The sequence below is a fragment of the Falco cherrug genome, chromosome 12 (genome assembly GCF_023634085.1).
Source record: "Falco cherrug isolate bFalChe1 chromosome 12, bFalChe1.pri, whole genome shotgun sequence".
NCBI lineage: Eukaryota > Metazoa > Chordata > Aves > Falconiformes > Falconidae > Falco > Falco cherrug.
In genome coordinates, this window is record NC_073708.1 from 3,617,671 (window position 1) to 3,643,278 (window position 25,608).

Sequence of the window (25,608 nt, forward strand, 5' to 3'; positions counted from 1 at the left end):
ACAGAATGGCACTGGGACTGATGTTTATTGGAAATATGTATACTTCACCAGGCAGTCGCAATTATTTCAGAAAGCTTTTACCCCTTCCTCTCTTTCTAGCCTTTAATTACTTTGGCCTCTGTCACAGAAATAAGTATTACACAAAACCAGTCTTCAGTTAAGGAAAACAAGCAGCTTGGTAGAGTTTTGGATCCTTTTTCACCTTTGTTGGTTTGCCATTCATCAAGAAAATCAGCCAGGTCGGTTATGTACTGCTACACACAGCATAAGGAGAGCTGCTCAAATCTGAGGCCACTGCAATCACCACAGCTTTTGGAGGTCACCACAGAAACAAGATCTTATTTACACAGTATATTTGAGTAACAACTGCACAGAATACTAACTGAAAATATAGAAACTTATGGCAACTATAGCTAATCAGAATTATCAGTGGGCGAAAAATACACATTGACAAAACTCATCTGATGTGTCTAGTAACAGCCATTCCTGAGAGCAGAGGATGCATTGTTGGCAGCCCTAAAAATCCTACCTTTCCAAACAGCTAAAGCATGTAATTTTTTTCCTGTCCAGTGAGGGGTTTTCTGAACAATGAGATTTTTTTTTTTCCTGTCAAATTAGGCCAAGGCCAATGTAGGCCTTTACAGATTTCTCTAAAGCATTGCTCAAATCCTTCACAGGAGAGCATGGGAGGTTATTTCTGTGGTTTTGGTGACCATGACAAGCCACCTGCTCTGCTATAGTAGAACACACACATCCTTCCAGCGTCCCCTCTGCAAAGTTTGTCCTCTGCTTTAGCGAAACGTTTCCAAGCAAATACAACACCCACCACAAAGAAGAATCCTTTCCTTGAAGATCTCTTTTTGAAAGAGATTAAAACGCATTACTAGGTGAAACATGTCTGAACATTCCTCCTTGTACACACTTCAAGTCTAAAGATACTTTTTTCAATAAAGTCAAATGTTTTTAGAGCCTCTTGGATTTCAGTACAACATTATCAGTGAGACTGCTGAGGCCCAGAACCACATGGTCATTTCAGCTGGGAGAAGGAGGAAAAGAACAAAACAAAAAAGCTTGATACTTTCAAAGGGGAATCAATCGTCTTTTGGAAAAAAACCAACCCAACAACCAAAAAACAAGGCTTTTTGAAACCACTTAGGAAGTTCTGTCTATGTACCAGGGCAGAATGGAATCCAAACTAAAAGTGTTTGGCCTCCCAGCAATTCTAAGGGGGACTACCTGCCAGAATTAATGCATCTTCTGATGCCATCACCAAAAATAAAGGGAGACTGAACTTACACACAAAGTACTTCAAATATCTCTGGAGATGCAGAATAATACACAAGGCTCGTGGTTTGAATTAAATATTCCTCTAGCTAGAGAAGCTTTAGTGACAGTAAACAAACCTTCTAGACTTCGGCTTACTCTATTAAAATTTTGTATGTAAATATTTGCGATTCAAAGATTTCACTGTGTCAGAATGTCCTTGGACTGCTACAGCATTCCCCAGAACATCTTGAGTTTTACACCATATCTGTGGGGCTTAGCTAATTGCTACGATTTGGCAGGTCACACTGCCTGTATAATTAACAAGCAGCTATTTAAAGTTGGGGATCAGTGTGGAAAGCCTTTAAATAGCAAATCTTTATTAGCTCCTAAGAATCTGTCTGATCTTGTCTCTTCTTTAAAGACAGGGGAACAGGGGGATCAACCCTCAAGTGTTTTTTATATCTGTTTTCTCACTGACAGATGTAACTAATTGCTACGTTTTACTGAAATAATTAGCTCCCCTGAATTACAACACAAAATTGTGCCAGAAATAAGGCCCCTTGAAACAAAACAGCAAAATATCTAGCAAAATCAAAAGTGACAAGATCTCATCTGGTCAGTCTGGATATTGAGCGCTACTTTGGCAATGAACACTACAGACTTGCTCTGCCAAGAGACTGAACTTGTCTACTAAAGCTTGGGGTTTAACCAGAATACTGGTGCTGAACAGTGTTCTGGGCAAAACGTCAATGCCTCCCTTTCCGTTCAGTTTTTTTATGTGATTATGTGATCAGCCTTAACTATAAGTTACAGAAGTCTAATTTCTGCTTTTAAACACAAGCAGCAAATGGTTTCCTATCTGTATTCAAAATCCTGAAGCATGTGGAAACCCCATCCCGCTGCACAGTTGGCATACAGATACTATTACTAACTTCCTATCAGACAGGCTCCAAATAAGTGTTGAAAAAGAAACTAAACCCAAGGCACAAAACAACTAAACTTAGAAAAATCAGTCTTCGTAACTCAGTACTGCCAAGCCACACCCTCATTCCCTGACTTTATTATCTTTTTTGACCTGAGGCAAAGAGTTAATCATCTGCCCTTTCATGTTTGAAAGTTTATTTTGTGCTATTTTCAATTAAGAAAATGAAAATCTATTCTTTTATAACTTCCTTCTTAAGATGAAGAGGAAAAATACTGGAAGACTGTGTGCTCTGATTAAGGTATTGCTATAAGCTATACTATATTAATCAAAATCTTACTCCTCATTATTGGCAGGGGACCAAAAACTAGCTACCAGCAATCTGGCAAGTAATACGGAAGTATCGACTTAATGTATTTCAAAAATTAAAGTTATCAAAAGCAGATAAAACAGACACAGTGTGTATCCTTTTGCATGGATGTATTTATGCCTGTTTGCGGTTTTGCTGGATAATTTGCCAAGTGTGTTTTTTCCAAAAAACTAATCTGAAAATATAAGTGAAAATCAGTTTGACCACTGCTGTTACCTGTATTTTGATTTTAAAAGTTTTTTTGATTATAAAAGGCAGCACCTTTACAAAACAGTTTATGGGTCAAAAGGTGGTGTTTTGCAAGTGCAGTCAATACAAGAGAATTATCTATGTAGAAGTAACACTGTCATATAATTACTTTTCTATTTTAGCAGACTAGTTGAATTACGAACCACAGACTTTTCGAAAGAAGCAAGGTGTACTTCTTCCTCAGGACACTTCTGAAAAAAACCCGAAGTTTCTATTCAGCTCAGCTAGGCTCTGTTCTATCCTTTACACAAGCATTCTCACATGACTCCTCCTTGTTGGTTAGCTACCTGCAGTGCATCTCAGCTTCTTATTGTAGGTAAAGTTTTGGAAGGTTTGCAAATGGAAAACTTGGAAGGTTTGCAAATGGACACAGGCACTACCATAAGATAGCAACTGCATGGTATGATTCCATATTCCTCTCTTCTGGCACTCTGACTATTCACAGTAAGTGCCTCAATATGTGCATGCAACTAAAAGATCATACTTCATACATAATGGTATAGATATAACACTCCAGAATAGAGGGACCAGACTCCATTAGTATTTCTCAGGAAAAAAATAATATGAAGTGACAACTAAGTATGTCTAAAATGCCGCTTTTACACTACAAAATAAAATCGAGTTTCAGCATTGATGTCAATGGAAATAACAGAGGGTCTTGCAATGAACAGCTTAAACTAGATGAATTATAAAGGTAATTAACAAAATGTTCTTAACAATCCCTTGCAAGATTTAAAGCCTCCAGCAAATCTCTAGGGGCTGAAGACAGATATCCAGTAACAAAAGCAGAGTTGGCATCTAAACTTCTCTTTTTAAACACAATGGCTTAAGAAATAGCTGAGAGGTAGGAAGTAAGGATTCATTGACTTCTCTTTGTTTAATTTATCACCTGGTTAAGTAATTGCTATAGAATTCTATCTCTAAATTACATTATGAATCATGAAGTGAAACATACAATGGACAGTAATTAGGATCAATCATTTTCACATTAAAAATGAGCAATGCTTTAAGCAATCTGTCTATTAAAGAAACCTGTAAACTCTTCTATAATGATTGGAAACCATTGGATCTTACATTATTTATTTGGTGAGATGACTGTCATCAGGCCCTCATATTAATATAATTAATATTTTAAATATATATTTCAGTCATTCCAATTTCAATAGCATAACAGACATAAACTATAGAAAGCCTGTTCAAATACAAAATGCCAAGGATGAAGCCACTACCACCATCTATTAAAATTTTTCTCATTTGTCCACCAAAAGTTGAAAGAAATGCAAAGTTCTTGAAGTATTCTAAAATCTGGTTTGCTGCAAAAAGACTCTGCACCATAGGAATTTGTCTTTTTTCTTCCACGTCAGCATGTTGTAAACACTTGTAAACATAATGGATGTTAAATACAACTCTATCAACTTTAATTTCAATTAATATATGCATCCCCGTTATAGAAAGTAAATCTGGATCCAGATTTTTTGGATCCATGATCTCCAGATACCATGTTTATGCAATTACAGGAATATTACAGCAAGGACATGGCAGAACTTCCTTAAAGAACTATGTTAGTTTGGTCCATTGGAGTTTTTTTGCCTTGTGGTTAACCAACACCCTCTACCATTAAGTCCAACCCCATTCAGAAAATCCCACTAGGTCCCAATACTTTCCACCATGGTTTTGGCTTACTGCACTACAGTTACTTAAGAGTTACACTAACCAGACTACTTTGTTAGTACGAAGTTACATGCAGCTGAGTGGCTTGACTGATGCCAAGCTAGGAACAGGCATTGCTGGACTACCTCTCTGTCTTCCAAGGGGAGGTAAACTAAAAAATGCCAGCTCTGCCTTGCGCACAAGCGGATCTCGCTGGAGAAGGGAGTGCAGCAGGCTGTGCAGCACACTCGCTGCTGTCTAAATTTTACAGAAATTACCAAACCTACCAACTCCCTAAAGAAACCCGAAGCAGGGGGCATGAAGGCATTTCCAAAAGGTTGAACGTTAACTAGTATCAATCGCAATAAACCAGCATGGCACAAGTACATGAATCTCTTCCTAAGTAAGAAACACAGTTTTGATGTATATTCAAAAAGAACAACTCAATTACTTATTATTAAATAATATTTTTTATTCAAATAGTTAATTTTATGGGGCTCATTGGACAATATGCTTTGCAGTGGCATGGAAATATGATTTGCTCTCTCTGCTTGAGCCAAGTGAAAATGTAATGAATTTTCAAATCATGTTTTTTCCCAGTTTAAAGTGATATTCCAGTTTTTAAAAAGGGAATAAAATAGTATCTATCAATAAGCATAAATAACTGCAAAAAAAAAAGTGTCTCGCGAACAACATACTAACAAATATATGAATTATTGGACTTGGCTTACCCTTGCTCTGCTGCATGCTAGTGAAAGGACAGACTAACACAAGGGCCTAAATAAAGATGTCTCCTGGAGAACACAGGCACCAGTAACTGATCAATTAACTCAGTATCAGACAGGCAAGGAGAAACAGACAAAAGGCAGTGCCACAAGGTCCCCCACTGAGCAGCCAGCAACACCCCCTGGCTGTGTGGTGGGACCAAGGGGTGGTAAGCAGTCCGACCAGGCTGTGGTGGGACCAAGGGGTGGTAAGCAGTCCAACCAGGCTGCTGGTCCTCAGGGTGCACATCAGCTTGGTGTACCCTCCCTGCCAATTCTCAGGCAACGAACCAGTATGTAGTCTTTGCTGTGGAGGCTGGCGGTGTGATTTTGGAAACCAAGTTCTTCTCCTGCATGAAGAGGTGGAGCCCAGGAATGCCAGGAGCAGAAGTGGTTGTGTCAGGCTGCCACATAAGAAACCATCTTGTTACCCTCGTAGGTAATCTTCGCTTTAAAAACCACCACAGCCACACAATCACAAGCCCTCCATTCAATACCATAAAACTCTGCAGTAGGTAACAACCATAAGGCTCAAGTTTTGATCTCTCTTTTTAGATTTGTTCTGAATTGCCATTTTCAGAGGACTGTTGTTGAGTCCACTATGAATTCAGGCCTCCCATTCATATGGAGCAGATACATCTGAGAATCTTCAAACAGACCAAATTCGCAGGCTAGCAGTAATACAGATGCTAGACCAAGAGTCTGGAAACATGCCAGAAGACCACAGGGAACCTAAAATATCCAAGAGTACACAAAGACACTGCTAGTAAGGGGTCCCAAGAAGGAGGTGACAGGTTATTTGCTATCTCTGTTTAAGGTACTACAGGCAATGCCAGGGCTTTTGGCCTTCATCTTCAAGAGGGATTTTGCAAAGGGGATGATGCAGTGCAAGATTTCATGAGCGGAAGGTGACTACAAGTAAGGCAGCTCTCAAAGAAGCAGCTATGCTATGCTATGAGAAATCCTGTAATTGGGTAATACATTTATTAGAGATTATTACCGTCTTTTATTACAGTGCTTTTCATCTCTGGTGTTACTTAAGTGAAGGAAAGAACTGAACTCCCAGCACAGCCACTGTACTACCACCCAGTTTACTGGGGTGGGACACCTCTAGCCACATCGCTGATCCAGCCTTGGAAGGAAAAAAAACCAAAACCAAACAAGTCAGCTGAACCTTCATAGGTTCAAACCAAATTAGAAGTGCCAAGAACAAAAAAAAAAACCATTCACTTCTCTAGATTATCTTTACAGTTCTCTTTGCAGACAGACAGCAGTGAAAAGTGACTAAAATGCTAGCTTTCAATAACCCAGAGAAAAATCTTTTTCTAGCAGTGTGCCAGAAACTAAGGGCTTTGGGTTTTTTTAAAGTCAATTTAAATGCCTAGGTCTTAAGAGCCTTCTCAGTGTTAAATTTGTGAAACTTCTCACTCCACCAACAAACACACAAGCAGGAGAGAAAGAACAGGCGGCGTGCCTGCCTAGCTCAGCTATGACTGTGGGTCCACAGTAATGCCAGATCTGGGCAGTCATAATTTGGTCTAGAGTAGGTTCAGGCATATCATCACATTCCTGATAAATTACTCAAAACCCACACTATGACTTTTATTCCAGATTTATATTAGTTGATGGAGTATAGATTATTCCTAGTCTGGCATACAGTCTGCTAATAAAAATTTAAATTGGCAACATTTTCTGAATCCGCAGAACAAGTTTACACTGGATCTGTGTCTGGTATCAAAAGGCTTTAGAGGTTTTGGTCCTCTACCAGCAGCCCTAGAGCTTGATTTACTATGTTGATGAGGTGCAGCCTCCAGGCCTTTGAGTGAGAAAAGGATCTTCCCTTGACTTTTTAACTCAAGACAATTGTCAGGATCATTTTAAAAACCTGGAGCTGTCCTAACTGGGCAGAATCATAACTAAACATAGGCTCAGGATGGCTACATAAACACCACATCTTAGTAAAAGCATCATCATTGCAAATACAAGCGATTACAGGACACTCAAAAACAAAGCGACACCTGCAAATTGTTTCTGCCCCAACCTCGCTGCTCGCTCGGGTTATTACAGGAGTTTCATTTACAGGACTGAAGAATGGATTGCAAAATGCTTAGTCAGAACAGTGTGTGCACATCCATGTTAACAGGTCCATAAAGGGAAAGGGCTGATTGTGCAGGTGAGTTAATCTGTCCAACTAAGCATGATACAACCTAGCATTAAGCAGACATTCCCTGTATTTCAACTGTCCTGTAACACTGTTGGCCAGATGCTTTGACAGAGCATAGTTTTTAGTGACAGGCTTTACAACAGCGTTCCTTTCTGTAGTGATGAAGATGAGAAGGCTGATTTTTTTCCCTCCTTTTCAGTCAGAAATAGATAAATGAACACATTCATTTATTTGTAAGAACTTCTTTTCGATACAGACTGATATGTGGAACAGTTAGCATCCCACAAAATGCAAGACAGTAACCAGAGGATGCTTCAAATCACACTTTTAAAAAAAACATTTTCAAAACAAATAAAAAGTCGTCTTCACACAGTAGACAGCAACCTACAGAACTCCTTATCAAAGGAGCTGTGCACAGGAAGACTGAGGAGAGATGAAGTTCATGCAAGAGAAACTCAGCGAGGGCTACTAATTACGTAAGAAGCACGTCCAGCTCAGGGAGTCCCTTACTGACGACAGCAGAGTGCTTGGGAAGTACCACATGCTTACCCCGTTCATGTTTTTCCTTTGTATCTGGCTATGACTGATGTTCTTCCCGATTCTCCCTTAGGATCAGGCATTAGCTCAACCCTAACACAACTTCAAAGCCCTCCCTGGGAAGGGGGATGAGAGGAAAAAGAAAAGAGCAGGAAGAAATCAAATTATTACAGAGGACAAATGGAATAAAAGGAGGGAGACCCCTCCTAAATGGAAGTGAACAGCTCAAACTGGAGCAACAGTGGTGTCCACGAGTCCCTGGGGGAGAGCCCCACCACAAAGTTCTGCCTGGAGACATGACAGCACATGACACAAACAGTTCCCAGCCACTGTCAAGCTCCATTCTCCTGCAGCTGCAGTTGGTCACAGCATGGCAAGGGCCTCAAGCAGCGAGACAAGGAGGTCCCTCAACCAGAGTATCAGGTAAGATGGATCCCTGGGCTAAGCCAGCATGACTGCTTTAATGTTATCGTTACAGTGTAATGGAGTAACAGGAGAGCCTTCCTCTAGGATGAAAAGTTTTCACAAACATTTTACAGCAACAGTCCGTGTCTCAATAACTACATGGCAACTACTCAGAGACAGAATTTGGTTCTCATTGAAAATATATTTTTTGCAACCAGAAAGAGCAACATCTTCTGGATCAGTTTCACTGGGGAACGCATGAGCCTGTTTCCAACACAACTTCCACCTCCCAGCACTGCTTCTGGCTAAAACTACAACAGGGGAAAGGAAACTGAAATCTAGTCTACAGTTACCTTAGTGTTAGACTGTGATCTGTAGTAGACATTGCAGCAGCGGTTGTTACTAGTATTGTTCATTTTCGAAGATAGACATCTTTTAAGGATGCATATTTCATTAGCAGCCTATGGCTCTGGAGCCAGAGGCATCTGCTATGGTTAACAAGGAGCATGGACCACTACACAACATGACTCACAGCAGGGCTGGTACAAGGGCTGTCAGGAAGAGTCAACCTAAATAGGCCTTGGTCACCCTGGGACTCAGTTGCCCATCCAGGCCACCCTACCACAGACTAGAGCAGGATGGATCTGAATGGGAACATTTCTATCTCCCTCCTGTGAGATACTTCCAGGTCTCCTCCTTGGTTCTGTTGTCAGGCACACAGTACATCTTACAGCTGCTGGCCACGTGAAGATCTGCATGTGCTGAAGACTGGCCAACTCTGACCTACTTTTTCCAGGCTGTCTGGCTGAAAAGGGGGAGTAGTTTAGCTTGTTTTCCTCTGGAAGCTCCCTTCCAAAAACCAGGTCCTGCTTCAGGGCTTTACAGGAAGAGCATTATCTAGTGACGCTTCAACAGTTAAATCAAGTATACTGTAGCTGAATTAGGGTACAGTGCTGGCCAGCTGCAATACAGAGAACAGCTGGATTAGTCCTGACTGAGCTGCTGTAAGACACAGTTGTGTCCCTGCCCCAATACAAGCACGCAAATCTCCAATTCTTCCATTTCAGCTAGCTCAAGTTTAAAACGCTGTACACATATGCCTAAACTGCACTGAACTACTATGAATATGGCTTTAAATAAGGCAGCTTCAACATCAGGAGCTATGGCTCACAGCTAATAGAAGCCCAGAGCAAAGCCCTATGAAGAGAGAAATGGAGACTGGAACTGTGCCGGACACCCCCTCCTCTTTTGATCCACATTGCTGAAGCAGATCCTACAGCTAGGGCCAGGCTGGCACTGCAGGCAGGGAAAGACGCTCACTCGTCCCACACAATGCCACAGCTCCTCGTTTCCTTTGGAGAAGCAGGAGGCAACCAGGAAGGGTATCGGTGACACTGCCGCAGCAGAAGAATGTCTCCTTGACTTGTGGGGGATGTCTGTTGCTGGTTGCAGCAGCATGGGCTGTGTCAAGAGCTACTTAGAGGAGTTGCTTTCCCTCTCCACATTAGCAAGTTTTGCAACAAGGGTTGAGCTCTGTTGACTAGACTGCTCCCAATACTTTAATCTGTTTATCTGACCAGCCTAACTAGGTGGAAATGCATCCTTAATTCCAACTGGGTGAACAAAAACTGGGATAGAAGCTAAGTACCAGTGCCACAAGCTACCCAAATCTGAAATATTTTAATTTTTAAGAAAAGACTTTTTCCTTAAAATGCCTGGAATCACACCGTGTAATATCATAGCATCAAAAGTAGATGAAGCAAACAAAAATTGCAAATCCACAACAGGATTATGCAAGATTAGTAATCAGTAACAGCAGAGTCACACAACTAGTTTCCTTTGTAGATGCTACCAATTATTTTGAAAGCCAGTACACTTGAACAAAAACAGATCCTTAAATATGTAAGACAAAATTTACAATGCTTCCTTTGGCCAGTTTTCCACCAAAACCCCTGAAAAGTCCAGAAGGGAAAAGACGCTATGGAAAGAAGAACCACAGTTTCAAGCATTTCTCTTCCAAAATGCTGCAGTTTGGGGTTCTGACCTTTTTCTACAAGAACTTGTAGAAAGTAAGTATGGAAGCAAAGGCTCTACAGTAAGTGGTATCTGGAATAGATTCAAACCTAAACATCCATTATATACTGGATTGGAGGCAAGGTCTTTTCTAAAAGCTCCAGAGAACTGATTTTACAGGGTCTATTGATCCCAGCAACCATCAGAAAGCTAAGCAATTAAGGTAATTAAATCCTCACCAAAAAGATGCAGATTTTGAGATATTCCATCTCGTATTAGGTTTATGTAGCAGGTTTTGGGCAGCGGGGGGCTACGGGGGGGTGTAAGGGGGCTTCTGTGAGAAGATACCAGAAGCTGCTCTCATGTCACACAGAGCCAGTTTTAGCTGCTCCAAGGTGGCGCAGCTGCCTAGCCAAGGCTGAGCACATAAGGAGCACTGGGGTACCTCTGTGATAACATATTTAAGAAATCATAAAAAACCACAGCACAGTAGCTATCAGAGAGGAAGTAGAAAACATGAGAGAAGCAACTTTGCAGATACCCAGGTCAATGAAGAAGGAGGGGGAGGAGGTGGCTCCAGGTGCCAGAGCACAGACCCCCCTAGTGACACAGGCTGTCCCCCTGCAGCCCATGCAGGACCACGGTGGACTAGAGAACCACACTGAAGCCTGTGGAAGATCCCATGCTGGAGCAGGTAGATGTGCCCTGAAGGGAACTGCAGCCCATGTAGAACCCACACAGGAGCAGACTCCCATCGTGTGGCCCATGGAGATAAGTCCAGGCAGGAGCAGGTTTTCTGACAGGAACTGTGGCCCATGGGAGACCCACACTAGAGCAGTCTGTGTCTGAAGGACTGTATCCCACAGAAAGGGCCCATGCTGGAGCAGTTCTGGAAGGACTACAGCCCATAGGAAGGACCCACGTTGGAGAAGGTCATGAAGGACTTCATGCTGTGGGAAGGGTCACACACTAGAACAGAGGAAAAGTGTGAGGAAGGAGTGGCAGAGACAACATGTTATGAACTGGCTCCAACCCCAACTCCCCATCCCCCTGCATCACTTGGGGAGATGTAGAAGAGTCAGGAGTGATGTTGAGCCAGAAAAGGAGGTATAGAGAAGGTGTCTTTAGTGTAATTTCTAACTATCCCACTTTGTTACTCCTATACAAAGGCAACAGTAAATGAGCGCACACCCGAAATAAGAAGGGACTTGAATGAACTCCTGGGAAAGAGGGAATCTGAGCTCAAAAATTTTTTCACCCCCTCCCAAACACCCTGGATCATGTGTCCTACAGTAATTCTTGTTTATCATACACACATACATTCACAGAATGCCAAAGTGGTGCCAGTAAACTAACTTCTTTCATACATGAAAAGCATTTGCATGGGAAGTTTCTATGATGCAATTATTGCCATTTTTATTTTGATGGGCTTCATCAGCGAGAAACAAAAGCAGCTACCGCAGCTTAGATACTCGGTCCTGGTATGACCCAGATTCAGATTTGATTGCTTGCCTTTGTCAGATCACTACAAAAATTTTAAATCTTACAGAGACAATGGGAAATCTCAACGAAATAAAATAAAATTTTAAAAGAGAGGGCTGGAAGCTATCCTAGTTCCAGCTTTCATTCTTGTTCCAGCCACCCAGATCAGCCAAGACACTAAAAGTATGTCTTGAACCAGCAGGGGGGGGGTGGGTGTGTGAACTGTTCTCTCAAGGAAACACATTTCTTATGGAAGTTACAGTGTAGTGGGCATCTATCACCTAGTCTTAAGGATGACACAACCATTTATGGTCTTCATTAATGGAGAGCTAAAGAAATACTGAAAAACTTGCTTACAGTACTGCAGGTCTCCCCAGCCCAGACTTGAGGAGACAGAGGTGTGGATAACTATGCCAGAGAAGTCAGGCCCTCCATGCCCACCCACAGACTTGGGGCACCATGCACGCTAGACCTTTCATCCAAAACTCCTTGAGCAGAGCTAGACCTCCAATCCTTAAGATGAAAAATACCACACAAACAGTAAAATTATAAGCACTTCCAGATATTTAATAAACTTAGATTTACTCAGATGTTCAACAGCTATACCAGAAAGTCTTGGAAAGACTGATATGGAAAAAAAGAAAAGTAAAACATTGTACAAAATCTCTCAAATTCCCCAGGACCTCCATCACTACCACAATGTAAAATTACTTCTCTTGCCCACAGAGCAGTCACTGTCTACACAAACTGGAGCAACAACAGAACAAATCAGGAGAAACCCACCAGAAGAGTCAGCTTGATAGTGCCCATCATGGGAGAGCAACACTCAGGTACCCACCTCAACCAAGGCATCTCATACTACTCAGCACATCCACCCTCCCTGGCAGTGAAGCCTTGAGATCAGAAACCCAGCGTAAAAGTTCAGAAATTCTTTCAACTTACAGTTTTGGCAAATCAAACACATAAATAAACAAAAAAAAATAATAAATAAAAATTAAATTTAAAAAAAAGGCATGATCAACTGTAAAGACCCTCCGCCGCTCACAGCTTCATGCATATTTAATTAACGTGATTACAGATTTGATCAAATAGCTTCAAAGTTCCAACACACCAAGCTTTGTATATACACATGGGAAATAAAAACATTTTTTATTTTCCCAAAATAAAAACAGAAGCAATCTGTTTGGGTTTTTGTTCTGGGGGTTTTGTTTGGTTGGTTGGGGTTTTTTTCTTTTTCTCTCTCTCACTTCAGAGGATTTGCCAGCACTCCAAGAACAAGCCCCAGGAACTCGTAAGCTCACTCAGAGATGCCCCAGACTGCAGGTGCCTCAGGCTACAGAGCTACTAGCTGCTGCAGACAGGAAACCAAGCAGGTTTCAGTGGCCCTTGAGCACAGTTCTGTCAGGTTTTATCAAAATAAAAATTTCCTCCTGAGTAACTTTCTGGTTTTGATGGTTTGGTAAGATAAGGGGTTTGTCTGGAAAAAAAATTCAATTATATTGATGGATAATATTTGGAATTTATATTACAGGACCGCACTTGTCCTGGCTTGGCGGGAAATGCCATGGTCTTCTGGCTTTCTTCGCCCTTTCCATACTCCTTTTAATATACCACGGCAATCCCCTTTCTTCCCTTCCCACATTCCCCACGCTGTCTCCTGACAAAGACCTCTGTGTCAGACAACCTGTATCTTTCCAGTTCACCTATCTTCTTACACACGCAAACTTGTGGGCCCCTCATTCAACTCTTTATGGCACTTTTCCTGAGGTCATCTTATATAAAGACCCTCTCACAGGCCACCAGGGTAACACCCCACTGCATCTTCTCTGCGTGCTCCTTTCCTTCACCCCACAATAGATGTTAAATAATTCCCAGTTCTTTCTTCTTCTCTTCTGCCAGGGCTCCCCTCTCTCCCCTCACACCTGAGGGTCTTGAACATTCCCCTTCCAACTGTCCCTTCCACTTACCCCTCAAGTTTAATAACAACAGTCAACACTAATTCTGAAAATCCTGTTAACTGAATCAGAGCTGTGTGTCAGAGCAGCTGCTGTAGTTTCAGCTGAAAGCAGTTACCAGGAACGAGCTGGAAGACACCGAATTGCACATCAAATGAGGCTGATGAGAGAGCAGGAGCAAGGCACCACGCTCATCCGCCCAGCCCCAGCCTGCAACTCTTGGGCTATGCAATGCTCTGCATGAAGTGCCAGGGAAAGGGGGAGAGATGACCTGACAGCAAAAGTCAGAATCAAGGAAGCAGGAACATTCTTCTTACAGATCAGCCAATATATTATCCTCTCCTTCTTTCACCCTTAAGAGCAGACAAGAGTTTTCATGGGTCATTCTTCCTGGTGGTTTCCTGTTCAGCCAGAGGCTCAGAAGCCCAGCGCAAAGGGGAAGAAGCGCTGCTGTCATATAGCTCTCCACCATGAGATCTGCTTAACCCATTTAGATTTTTTTCTTCTTACTGCACTGACGCAGCAGAGCTCTGGGCCTTTTTTTTTTTTTTTTTTTTTTTTTTTAAGTGTTCCCAACCACCAAACCATAGCCTTTTGAAGATACAGCAATTGCCAGTTTCGCTGTACGCAAAACAGCACCTCCACCAACTGAGCCAAAGAACTAAGTGTAGGTGTTGGTTGCTTGTAAGCAAATTGTTTACAATGCACTCAGCTTTTTTGGATCAATGGAAAGAAGGAGTGGCAAATCTGCTTTTGGAGTTTGAGTGAGCAATGAAATGGGTACATTGCCCTAGATTTAACAAGCAAAACAAAAAAGAACAACACCAACCCACTAACAATCATTTAATGCACGACAAGCTTGATGTGTCATCTCCCCTTGCCTACAGCAACAGTCTCCTAAAAGGAAGAGACAAAATAGAAAGAGAAATACTCACGCATGTCACCAATCGCTCCTTTTGTGACATTTGTGGCTTTCCTTACTGTCACAGTGAATATGTGTGAATACTGGTGTTCCACCTGGAAGTCAGAGAGTTAGAGGTCATTAAGCTTCAGAACCAAAAACCACCTACCAAATTAGGTTTCATTTTGACCAAAAACAGAGAGAGAAATCACCCAGTCAAAATGTAAGTGAAACTCATACTGGATAGAGCATCTTAAAGCTGAACTGCACCCTGTAGTTTTACTGAAAGGTCAGACCTTAAACTCAGGTTGCTTGATTTTGCTGCAGCCACACCTACTAATCTCAATGAGTAACACTCCTCCTCTCTGCAGAACTTGCTTTAAGGCATTTAGTCAGCCAAAGACAACTTGGTACAGTAAGAAAAAAATTAGAAGGGGGCTATTTTACAGTGTGCTTGTCTTTGTAATTACCTTCCCCCAGTAAAAAGAATGGGTGCAATTATTTCAAAGTATATGTTCTGGAACAGATATATTCACACTGCACATGCAAGGGATATAGTTAGTAATGCATGGAATACACCTTTTTAGTACACATCAATATTCAGAGTGCAAGTGCCCTTAAGACAATAGAGGGAAGGTAAAAAGCAAGCTGTTAAAACATTCACAAGCAAATTTCACAGTTTCTGGAGCTTCCGGTTTCCTGCAAAGCCCAAGCACACAGCAGGAGCTGTGTCTTCCCTGAACAAACTAGGGAAGTAGAAAGAGATGTGAAATTAAGAAAAAAAAAAAAAAAGAAAAAAAAAGTAAAAACCTTAATGAAAAGAGGTCAGTAACTCACATCTATTGTTACTTCATCTACACAGCTGTAAGTTTGACCAACCTACTGAATACCATTATGAGAATGACCACTGCATATCGCAAGGCAGACGACATTGGCCTCTGCAGGGACGCTGTGCAGAGCCTATGGGCAAGTTTTATGTATTAAAGCCAGGATCAGGTCTCACACAATTGCCTCTCAGCACTTACATCTATGCTGCTATCTTAAAGGCAGTCTTAGGACACTCAAGTCGTCTGGCTGCCCACAGTGCCTAGACATGGACTCATGCACTGGTACAACCCAGAGGGCTCCAGCTCGATCTCCTGCAACAGAAACTCAGACACAGGGAAGGGATGACCACACACCCGAGTTATGCCTCTACAAAAAGCATCAGATCCAAGCTGCTTGGCTCTTATAGCTCAAGACACTGTATCAAAAGTGTACCTCTTATGGGACCTCAGGTAGTCACCTATGATAAGTCCTACCTCGGGCCCATTCCTAAAACTGAAACAATGATGATATTTTCTATCTTTTCCTAACCAGCCATTAACTTTGTGAATTACACTAAAATAAGCACTGCATATCAGTCATTGGGATCAAAACAACTAACCAAATATTAAAGGTCTTATGATACATTCCAATCAGAAAGAAAAGGGGAAAGTACCGGAATCAGGAAATTCACTGAAGTTTATTTAAAATGATAGACAATACCCTTGATACGGGACATGTTTATTCAGGCTATGCCTGGTGCTTTCTTGCTGTTTTCATCTGGATACTTCCTTTTTTCTTAAAACCCTTCTTAAAGGAACAAACAAATAAGCCAACAAAACCCTTCAACCCATACATGGCTTAGTTTTCAACAGTGGCACATGCCTCCATTTAAGTTACTGCTGCTTCAACTGCTAGACTTTATAAGGGCCTTCAGGTGGTTCTTCTAGATATTTCAGAACTGGTTGTTTCAGCCAAGCCTCTTTATTTCACATCTACAACATGCTTACACCCAGAAACTAGAACCAAATTGGATTCCTCTAATACAAAAAAAAAAAAAAAAAGACAAACTACTCTTTCTTATACGTTATATTATCATTTTCTCAGAAAAAAATAAAAAACCCAAACCCAATCTCTTCTAAAGACAGAAAAAGAAGCTTGTGAATGCTTAAGTAACAGTTGAGTCAGGACACATTAAAAAACAAAGCAAATTATACCAACAAACACTCCTCCACAAGTCTGTAATCTAGAGGTCTGCAAAGGCACAGCCACATCATCACGGCAAAATATCTAGGAGAAAATGCCCACAGTGATACCAAGGGTATGACTTCACTGCAGACACTGGCTGACCCAGACACTGAATTGTTGCATCTTTATTAAGGCTGTAACCACCCACATGTTGTGACAACTGCTGGAGGCTCATTTCATGATAGTCTGCCCAACAGCAAATTTAAACTGTGCAATTTTTCCCCTGTAAGCTGCAGGGGTTGTCTGATTCAAAGGACAAGTAAGCAGGCAGGGGGAAAACTGTGGCAGTGTGAACTATTCTCTTACAAGCGGCATTCTGAAATCATCATTGCACAGCAAGTGGCTCCCCAACCACAGTAAAAATGGAATCCAGATTCTAACAGATTCTCCCAGTCAAGACTGTTAACTCACCTTCAAAAGCATCAAACCCAGCAGAAAGGGTTTAGATGTGGGAATTCAAAGCTGTTAAGAAGCAACACCTATTTACCAGCCTGCCTTCTGCTGACATGAAGACATACCAATGATTTTTGTGACATCCATCACCTTTTGCACCACAGCTTCCAACAGCGGAATTGGAAGGAGGATGGGACTCCTCTCTGAAGAAACTTCTGCCTCTGCCACATGGCAAAAAAAAGTCCAGCTGTCCATCACAGCAAGGTAAAGGGGATTTTAGTGGGCATCTGGGAACAGCTGGTACCACCGTGAACACAGCTACATGAAGTTACTCGAGCTCTGTCCTTTACCCTGCTTCAGGAACATTTACAAGCTGTGCATCTCCAGAACACAATGACTCTCACTGTCCCTTGTTTTCAGTTTGCTTCTTGAAAGTGCTGGAAGCCCTTATCAGTGTGCCACCTTCACACGCATATCAGATCACTTAAGTGTTGGTTTCACAATGCAGCACTGGCCTCAGACTTCGTTCACACAGACTGATGTAGTTCCTTTGTCATATACAACCTTATAATTAAAAGAAACAGCCTGAAGTACAAACACACCACCCATCTCCTTATTCTTAGCTATTAAGAAACGAGTCTCTCCTCACTGGAGACCACAAATCAGAGATCACCAAACGTTTAGGAACAAAGAGGAGGATGGAGTTATAATTAAGTTACAAGTTTGGGACATGGGCATGCTGGATTTAGTTCTCAGCTGCTATGTGGCACTCGTGTGCAATTCTGGTGCCCCGGAGTCCTGTCTGTAAAATGGGGACACTACAAGATGCTCACTGACAAAAAGCACTTCTGTAATGTAGTTTTCTTGCATCTCCTAGTTCTACTCACAAAACTCATGTGCTTAAATAAAATGCCTACCATCAAAACAAGGCCTACATCAAAAAAAACAGCGCTTACTAGTGTGTTCTCAATACCGCAGCACACAGATCATCACCACTTTCTATTACCAGTCGATGCCACCCAGAGGGGCCTTGCCAGGCTCCAGAGGGGGGCCCAAGCAAACCTCACAAAGTTCAGCAAGGCCCAATGCAAGGTCCCGCACGTGGGTCAGGGCAATCCCAAGCACAAATACAGGCTGGGTGGAGAACGGATTGAGAGCAGCCCTGAGAAGGACTTGGGGAGCTGGTGGACAAAGAGTTCAAAATGGCCCAGCACTGTGCACTCGCAGCCCAGAAAGCAAACTGAATCCTGGGCTGCATCTAAAGCAGCATGGCCAGCAGGTGGAGGGAGGTGATTCTGCCCCTCGGCTCTGGAGTGCTGCACCCAGCTCTGGGGCCCCCACCGCAGGGAGGACATGGACCTGTTGGAGTAAGTCCAGGGGAGGCCACAAAGGTGGTCAGAGGGCTGGAGCACCTCTGCTGTGGAGACAGGCTGAGAGAGTTGGGGTTGCTCAGCCTGGGGAAGAGAAGGCTCTGGGGGGACCTTATAGCAGCTGCCGGTGCCTGATGGGGCTGACAGGGGAGCTGGAGAGGGACTTGTTACAAGGGCAGGTAGTGATAGGACAGGGGGGAACGGCTTTGAGCTAAAGGAGGGTAGATATAGATTAGCTATTAGGAAGAAATTCTTCACTGTGAAGGGCAAGGCACTGCAGCAGGTTGCCCAGAGCAGCTGTGGATGCCCCATCCCTGGAAGTGTTGAACACCAGGTTGGACGGGGCTTGGAGGAGCCTGGTCTGGTGGAAGGTGTCCTTGCCCACAGTGGGGGGTTGGAGCTAGATGATCTTTAAGGTCCCTTCCAACCCAAGCCATTTTACAATTCTATGAAGTGTTCTACACTCTCATGAGAACTACTTTTTATTGACTTAGGCAGCAAACCCCATAATTCCAGCAGTTGTTCTGCTAAGTTAAGTCCGGTTTAAGATCTGGTGTCCTCTGAAATGAATGTAAGTATGCAGAGGTCTGGCAAAACAGAAAAACATTATCTCCTTTCCTTGTGCCTCACCCAAAATAACACAGAGGCTTATAATTATAGAGTTTTCAATATTTGGCCATAATCACATGTTTGGAAGAAATTTGCAACTACTAAAATAAACGATCTCCCTCTTAGTAAAAAAAAAATAATAATATACTGAGATACACAGAAAGTTCGAAAGTCTAAGTCTTTTCTTACACCAAAATAAATGTTTTTCATGCAACTTAAGAGTAATTGGAAATTAAGGCAATTTTCCACTTAGGATCCAGTTTCTAAGGGTATTAGAAGGCCTAAATGTCCACAGTGTAACAGCCTGCACAACTTTAGAAGCATTTTTTCATCAGCTTTTAGAAAAACTGAATTATAAAGAATTTATACGCTCCCTGAAAATACCAAAAGAAATGTATTGACTCCAAATATCTCTGTAAATCCAGCCCTTGTTAGTTTAGATGACTAAGCTGCATTTTCTAAAGTGACTTACATTCACCTTAAGTCTTGATAAAAATCTGTACATTGCCAACTCCTCAATTACTTCTGAAAAATAAGACAATGGTATGCAAATGGCTTAAATGTTGCAATACTGAGTGGAGCAACATCTGCATACCTTTAAAAATCTAAGCCAGGTTTAAAATTTCAGAAGCTCACAATTAAACTCAAAAATCTAAATCATATCATCCAAAGTGACCTCGCTTTACATATGTTTCATTTCACTTTTCTCCATAAATTTAAAAGGAGAAAAAAATAATTTTCAATATACCCACTCTGAACTACAGAAAATCCTGTAGACAGTGTTCACTCTCTGCTAGTTCAGTCCACAAGGTTTTCCAATTATCCTGCACAGCAATGATTCAGTATCTCCTGTTCTAACACCACAGCTCTCCAGCTCTTCTAACTCCTTCTGCCTCCTTTGTTCCTCTTCCACCTTTCACTGTTTTTCAACTCCCAGTAAAATGTCACTAATTATCTGATTTCCTCTATTTTACATATCACTGGTTTGGTGTGTACCTAAACACCATTACCTTCCCACTACAGGACTGGGAAACAGAACAGCATGCTAAGCTCTCCTGTAACACTACCAAGTTTTACCTACGAACTTTCCACGCTTATGGAGAAAGCAAACAATTTGCATGCTTTGAATAAAATATTTTTCATATCCCAGAATGCTGAGTCACAAAATGTAATTCAATCAGGAGACATACTTGCACACAAAAATACCAATCAGGAAGCTCTGGTATAGACAGATCGTGTTGTAGGTATTTATTACTTTTACTTCCTTAACATTAAGGACACTTGAAGCTGATGATTGGGCTGGACAAATGAAAATGTTTGCCTGTTTTCTTAAGTAACAGATTTTCATAAAGTCTATGCTCTTCTGTCACAAGGTATTACAATTAAGACAAATGTTTGTGCATACACACCCACAAATTTTATCTTGAAGTGATTTTCCCCATTGTTGTAATATTTATCCCCCATATCAATGTAACTGAAGATGTATTACACATCTTAATTCTTTATTCTATGATTCTAAAAGATATTTGGGTACAGTCAGTTCTGTTTGTACCTGCAGTAACTTTGTTAATGCCTTATTTCATTCCTCTGAGACTTTCGTAAAGTGAGAAAAAAGAAAAAAATAAATAGATCAGAAAACATAATAGTTAACAGAAGGACTCTGGGCAAATGCAGAATTCTTTTGAGTCTTTTAATGTCAAATGTCATTAACAATTCAAGATTTTTTCACCGATATGAGCCTCCTGCTCATAACTGTTCCAAATTTTATTAAACTTCCCATGCAATTTCAATTTTTGAATTAAGAAAGCTCAAAGATTTCTATTCGCTTTTGAAGCAATTACAGGATTAGCTCTTGCATTAACAGCGCTCCTTCCTGCGTTAGCAACATTCCCACAGCAGCAGTTAAGCACTGCCAGAGTACTGTAACTACATACACTTCTAAGGCTCCATTTTGTTCATTATGATATATATTGGTATCAAAAAATAACTTTTATGTGAATGACTCAATGAAATATAACCAAGTGCTTCGGAGACCTCTCCCATAAAGGTACAGATCAGGTCAAACATTCCATCCAGGAGAGGGCACTGACGCAGAAAGGAGTCTGTATTTTTTTTTTAATGCCCTTAAATAGAGACATCAACCTGAAACTTGTCTTTACAGCACTGCTCACAGGACTACAGAGTGAGTAAAACCCAAGTTTGACATCTGCTGGCTGCAAATTCACATAGAGGATGTGACTGTGTGGGGTAGAAACCACATAATTGATTAGAGATAACTTCAAGGAAGCATATACTATATTTTTAGCAATGTAAAAGTTCAACATTATGACAAGTGTATGGTAACTATCTTTGAGTACGTATCACTTTTCCTGCATGCGATTCTGGGACTGTTATGAAAAGTGCCTGATATGAACACACCCAGCTTGTTTCAAGATTTCAGTTTGAGTAGGAATGGCAATTTCAATGTTTACTTTGGAAAGTCACTCAAGCAAAGATGTGTGGGAACATTAAGGGCTGAAAGCCAGCGTTCAACAAGCTGCTGAGCCACTCCACTGGCTTCCCAAAGGGCACTTCTGTCCCATTTCCTTTCTCCTCCTTTCCTTGCCCCTACTTCTCTACTTACACAGGTTGTGCTCACATGGTTGTGCCCTTCCCTTGCCCCAGCTCTGACAGCAAAAAACTAATCTTTTGCATTGAATTGTTTTCCTGCCAGTTCAGCAAGGTCAGCTGGCTCACTCCAATCACCAGCATTCAATAGCTGGTACGAAGGATGCAGCGGGAACTCTGGAATAAAGTGGGAAGGAGGAAGCAGGAGCCTTTGGCAGCAGTGTGTTGTTGAGTGGCACAAATCTTTTCACTTATACCTAGAGTCTGCAGGCTGTATTTTGAAGATTCTTCCTGAATCAACATCACTAATACACACTAGTTTAAGATCTAAATATTGAAAATCGCCCACTTATCCCTCTATCTATAGTGATGAAAAGGGAAAAGTTATTCACCAACTGGAACTGTACGGCAAAAAAACTGTACTGTAAGGGAGAAAGTTAGATGTGATGTTACTTCTGTAGACTACAGTTCAGTTCGACAACCAGTATGTCGAAAAGTTTGTATGAAACTGTCAACTACAGGCACTTTGAACAGTCCTCTAGAACCACAGCCCATCACACTGTACCCACGTGGTTGTTAGGAGCCCTTATTCCATTTTGACTTACACATGAGTAACTACACTCGAAGCCATGACATGCTTTCGAAAAGCTAACCTGAATTTTTCAGATTTCATTCAAATAATTTCTGAAGAAGACTGCTCTAGCCACGGTTGCCATTTCTTTAAGGATTTAATGGTAAGTCAATGCTGTGCACTTATTTAAAGTAACTTCTAATAGGATACATTATACAAGACAGTATATAAACCAGCATACATAAAAGATTCAAAGCTACTTACCACAATGTGTTGATAAGGATCTATGACGGACATTTTTGCCTTAATTTTATTCACGACAACTGTCAAATGTCTGTTTCAATTCTACACAGAAGAGGCCTCCCAGTTTTTCAGAGTTCAGTACAACAGATCCTTTAACTAATAAAGAAAGAAAAAGAAAAAAAAAAGTACAATTCTTATGTTCCTTGTAAACTATATTTTGTAACAGAGAAAATTAATTCCTTTAGGAAGGTTCCCACAATTCATTGTTTACCAAGAACTTCATTTCATATAAGCTATGGAAGTATAAATATTTACTTGCCTGATCTAGAGGAGCTTCTTATGCTTATTTTCTCTACCTCAGGGTAATATCACAAACCAAATATCTTGAATTCCAGTCATCCAAGTGTTTCTAGCAGCTCTACAGATAAATAAAAGAATAGAGCAATTATAAATATAATAAGCATTATATTTATCAGCAATTATATTCATCACATTCAAATGTATATGCTTCCATGCATTACAACCCTAGTTAAAATAAAACAAAACCAAAAACCACACACAAAAAAACCGAACTAAACCATCAGGTTTTAGTTGATAGCCTTTTTCCTGTAATAACAAATTATTAGTTCCCATGCTCTGCTTCTATATTAAGATGCTCACATGATTAGGACAGGAGAGAGATGAAGTTCCTCTTTGTATCTTCCTTGTGTACAAGGCGAAGTACAAGGATACATCCTGCACTCACACCAAGGGACACACATTTTCAAACTGAAAGCCAGTTGGAGAGCGTAAGTACACTTGTCAGCAACCTGCAGCAGGTAACTGCAACCCTTTGTAGTAAGGGTCTGTTTAGCCATTTTAACGCAGCTTTTCACACCACCTTCACTTTGAAAGTGCACAAATAGCAATTTCCCAAAGTTGCACCTAACTGCACCTAAGAAAATAACAGAAAACAAAAAATTCCAGCATCTAACCTGCAGCACAGTTCATTTGGCAGCTGTTCGTTTAACTGTAAAGGAGCTGCAATAGTGCCCTCCATAAACCTGGGAGGGGAATTCCAGCTGAAGCTGTGTATAACCTCCCCGGCCACCCCAGCTATCCAGAGATTCACAAGAGGCTTGGAATCACAAACTGCAAACCAGCTGGCAAGATCTGAACAGGTTCTTCACAGGCCACTGTCTTCTGAACACTCTGAGAAGATTTCTACTGAAATCAGGGTCCACCAGAGGCCTTAAATTTCAGAACTGATAACACCCATCAAAATAAAATACATTAAGAGAGCTTATACCCTTCTGCAACACTAAAAAAACCCAATGGAATCTGCTGGACAGCATCAGTTCTCAGATTCAGCTGGACCATACACCGAAGCTTCAGAGTAAAAAGAAAGTAAGTACCACACGGTGCTTGGTTTCAAGGAAAGGATTCCTAATCCTCAATTTTGAAAGGCCAGAACAAGCCCTAAAGAATGATGATTTATGTCATTCCCAAAACCCTTGCTCTTGAGCAATTATGTCCAGGCATTTCCATAAAAATTTTGTTTCGTTACAATCATTGAAACATTACGATGTTCCCTCTTTAATCCTGTCAGGCCTAACAGCAGCTAGAGGCTAGAAATTAACCTGGGTTTATTTATTTGTTTTTATCTAGAGAAGTCTGAGTAAGAGTTTTAACATACATTCAGTTCATAGCTTTCACTGAAGGCAGTTCAATGCCAGGACAACAGGAACAAGCCATCTTTATCATAGAAAGCAAGATCTCCAACACAAAAATCCAACATTATTTCTTCTACTGCAATAATAATCGCAGGAATTATTTTTATTAACATTCTACCAGCTACATTCAGCAGTGGCATAAACAGCAGATGGGAGGGAAGTAACATTGTGTTTATAGATGTATCGTATAGCTGGTTTGTTATATTCAAGTTTATGTTACTTTGGGTCCTACTTGCAGTATGACATTGGAGAACCTTTGTAAACAGGCCCTGCAACATCAGTTTGTTGCAAACTTAAAAGGCAATCAAGAAAAGGGATCAGTGAGGGCTATTCAACCACTATAACGAAAAGGAAATTTATAAGTCATAAAATAGAAAATACACCATTTCCCCTAACTGCACAGTCAACTACCAGCAAGTTACCACACTCATTTTGACGATGCACAACGCCAAGCTGAGGATACTGCTCTCTATCTGCAGAAATAAGAAAATGGGTTATGCCTAGGACGCAAAGCCTAGCTCAAGTTATTTCTCTAGCATCCTAGAGGCAGACTTCCAGTTCTCCAGATCACCACTCAACTGCTCGACTGGCTTACCCATGAGATCATCCTCTGTTCTCCTGTAACCCCCTGCCTCACTTATTTCAACATCTGCAGGAAACACATTTGTGATCCTGCAAACAACGGTCTCTTTGACTACAGAGCTGTAATGAGTCCCCGAGCGCCATGTGTCCTCTTACACTGAATGAGGCAAGGAGCATGCAGACAGACAAATATGCAATCACGTAATTAACAACTGCATCATGAACACACATGCACAAACTGCAAGCTAAAGATACAGAGGTAGAGTGTCTGAATAGGGAGAAAAGGGCCAGGGAGCAAGTAAACCCTGATGTGATACACAAAGCTTAGTGTCTCAGTTTTCCATATGGTTCCAACCAACAGCATGACAGGTGCCAGCCCTAGTCATGCTGGTATTACTCCACATTGAAGCTCCTGGTTCACTACCTTAATAACCATCTTTCCGGATGTGCTAAACAGAGGCAGGTACCCAAACGCAGGTACCCAGTGCCATTTCAGACATGTGAGTGTACCCAAGGCTGTATCTTGGTACCGAGTATACCAAGGGGCTGGCAGATGCGCAGGTATCCGTGCTCTGACAGGAGCCAGCAGGACATCTCAAGTGGGTAGCAGACATCTACATTCAAGTGACTTGAATACTTATGTACTTCACAATGAATTTAATTCAAATCAGAGTTACTATATATACCCTAATATAATTACACCGCACCCTTTGCAAGCTTGCACTACATTATCAATGGAGTTTGGGTTAAGGACACTAATATATCTCTGTACCTAAAAATCTTAGTGTGGC

At 41.3% G+C, this 25,608-nt stretch overlaps 1 protein-coding gene across 2 annotated transcripts in view; it reads right to left on the reverse strand.

Annotated features, from left to right (window-relative positions):
- Nucleotides 1-25,608, reverse strand: part of PLA2G4A (phospholipase A2 group IVA) — an 86,039-nt gene that overhangs the window by 45,994 nt on the left and 14,437 nt on the right. The window contains exons 2-4 of one of the 2 annotated variants that reach the window (XM_055724565.1): nucleotides 22,843-22,941; nucleotides 22,545-22,679; nucleotides 14,713-14,794 (exon numbers count right to left, since the gene is read on the reverse strand). In XM_055724565.1, the coding sequence (XP_055580540.1) occupies nucleotides 14,713-14,794; nucleotides 22,545-22,577 (115 nt within the window). In that variant the 5' untranslated portion in view covers nucleotides 22,578-22,679; nucleotides 22,843-22,941. Of the gene's footprint in view, nucleotides 1-14,712; nucleotides 14,795-15,703; nucleotides 16,495-22,544; nucleotides 22,680-22,842; nucleotides 22,942-25,608 lie in introns of those variants that run through there. The other variant, XM_027811242.2, reaches the window with a different exon arrangement.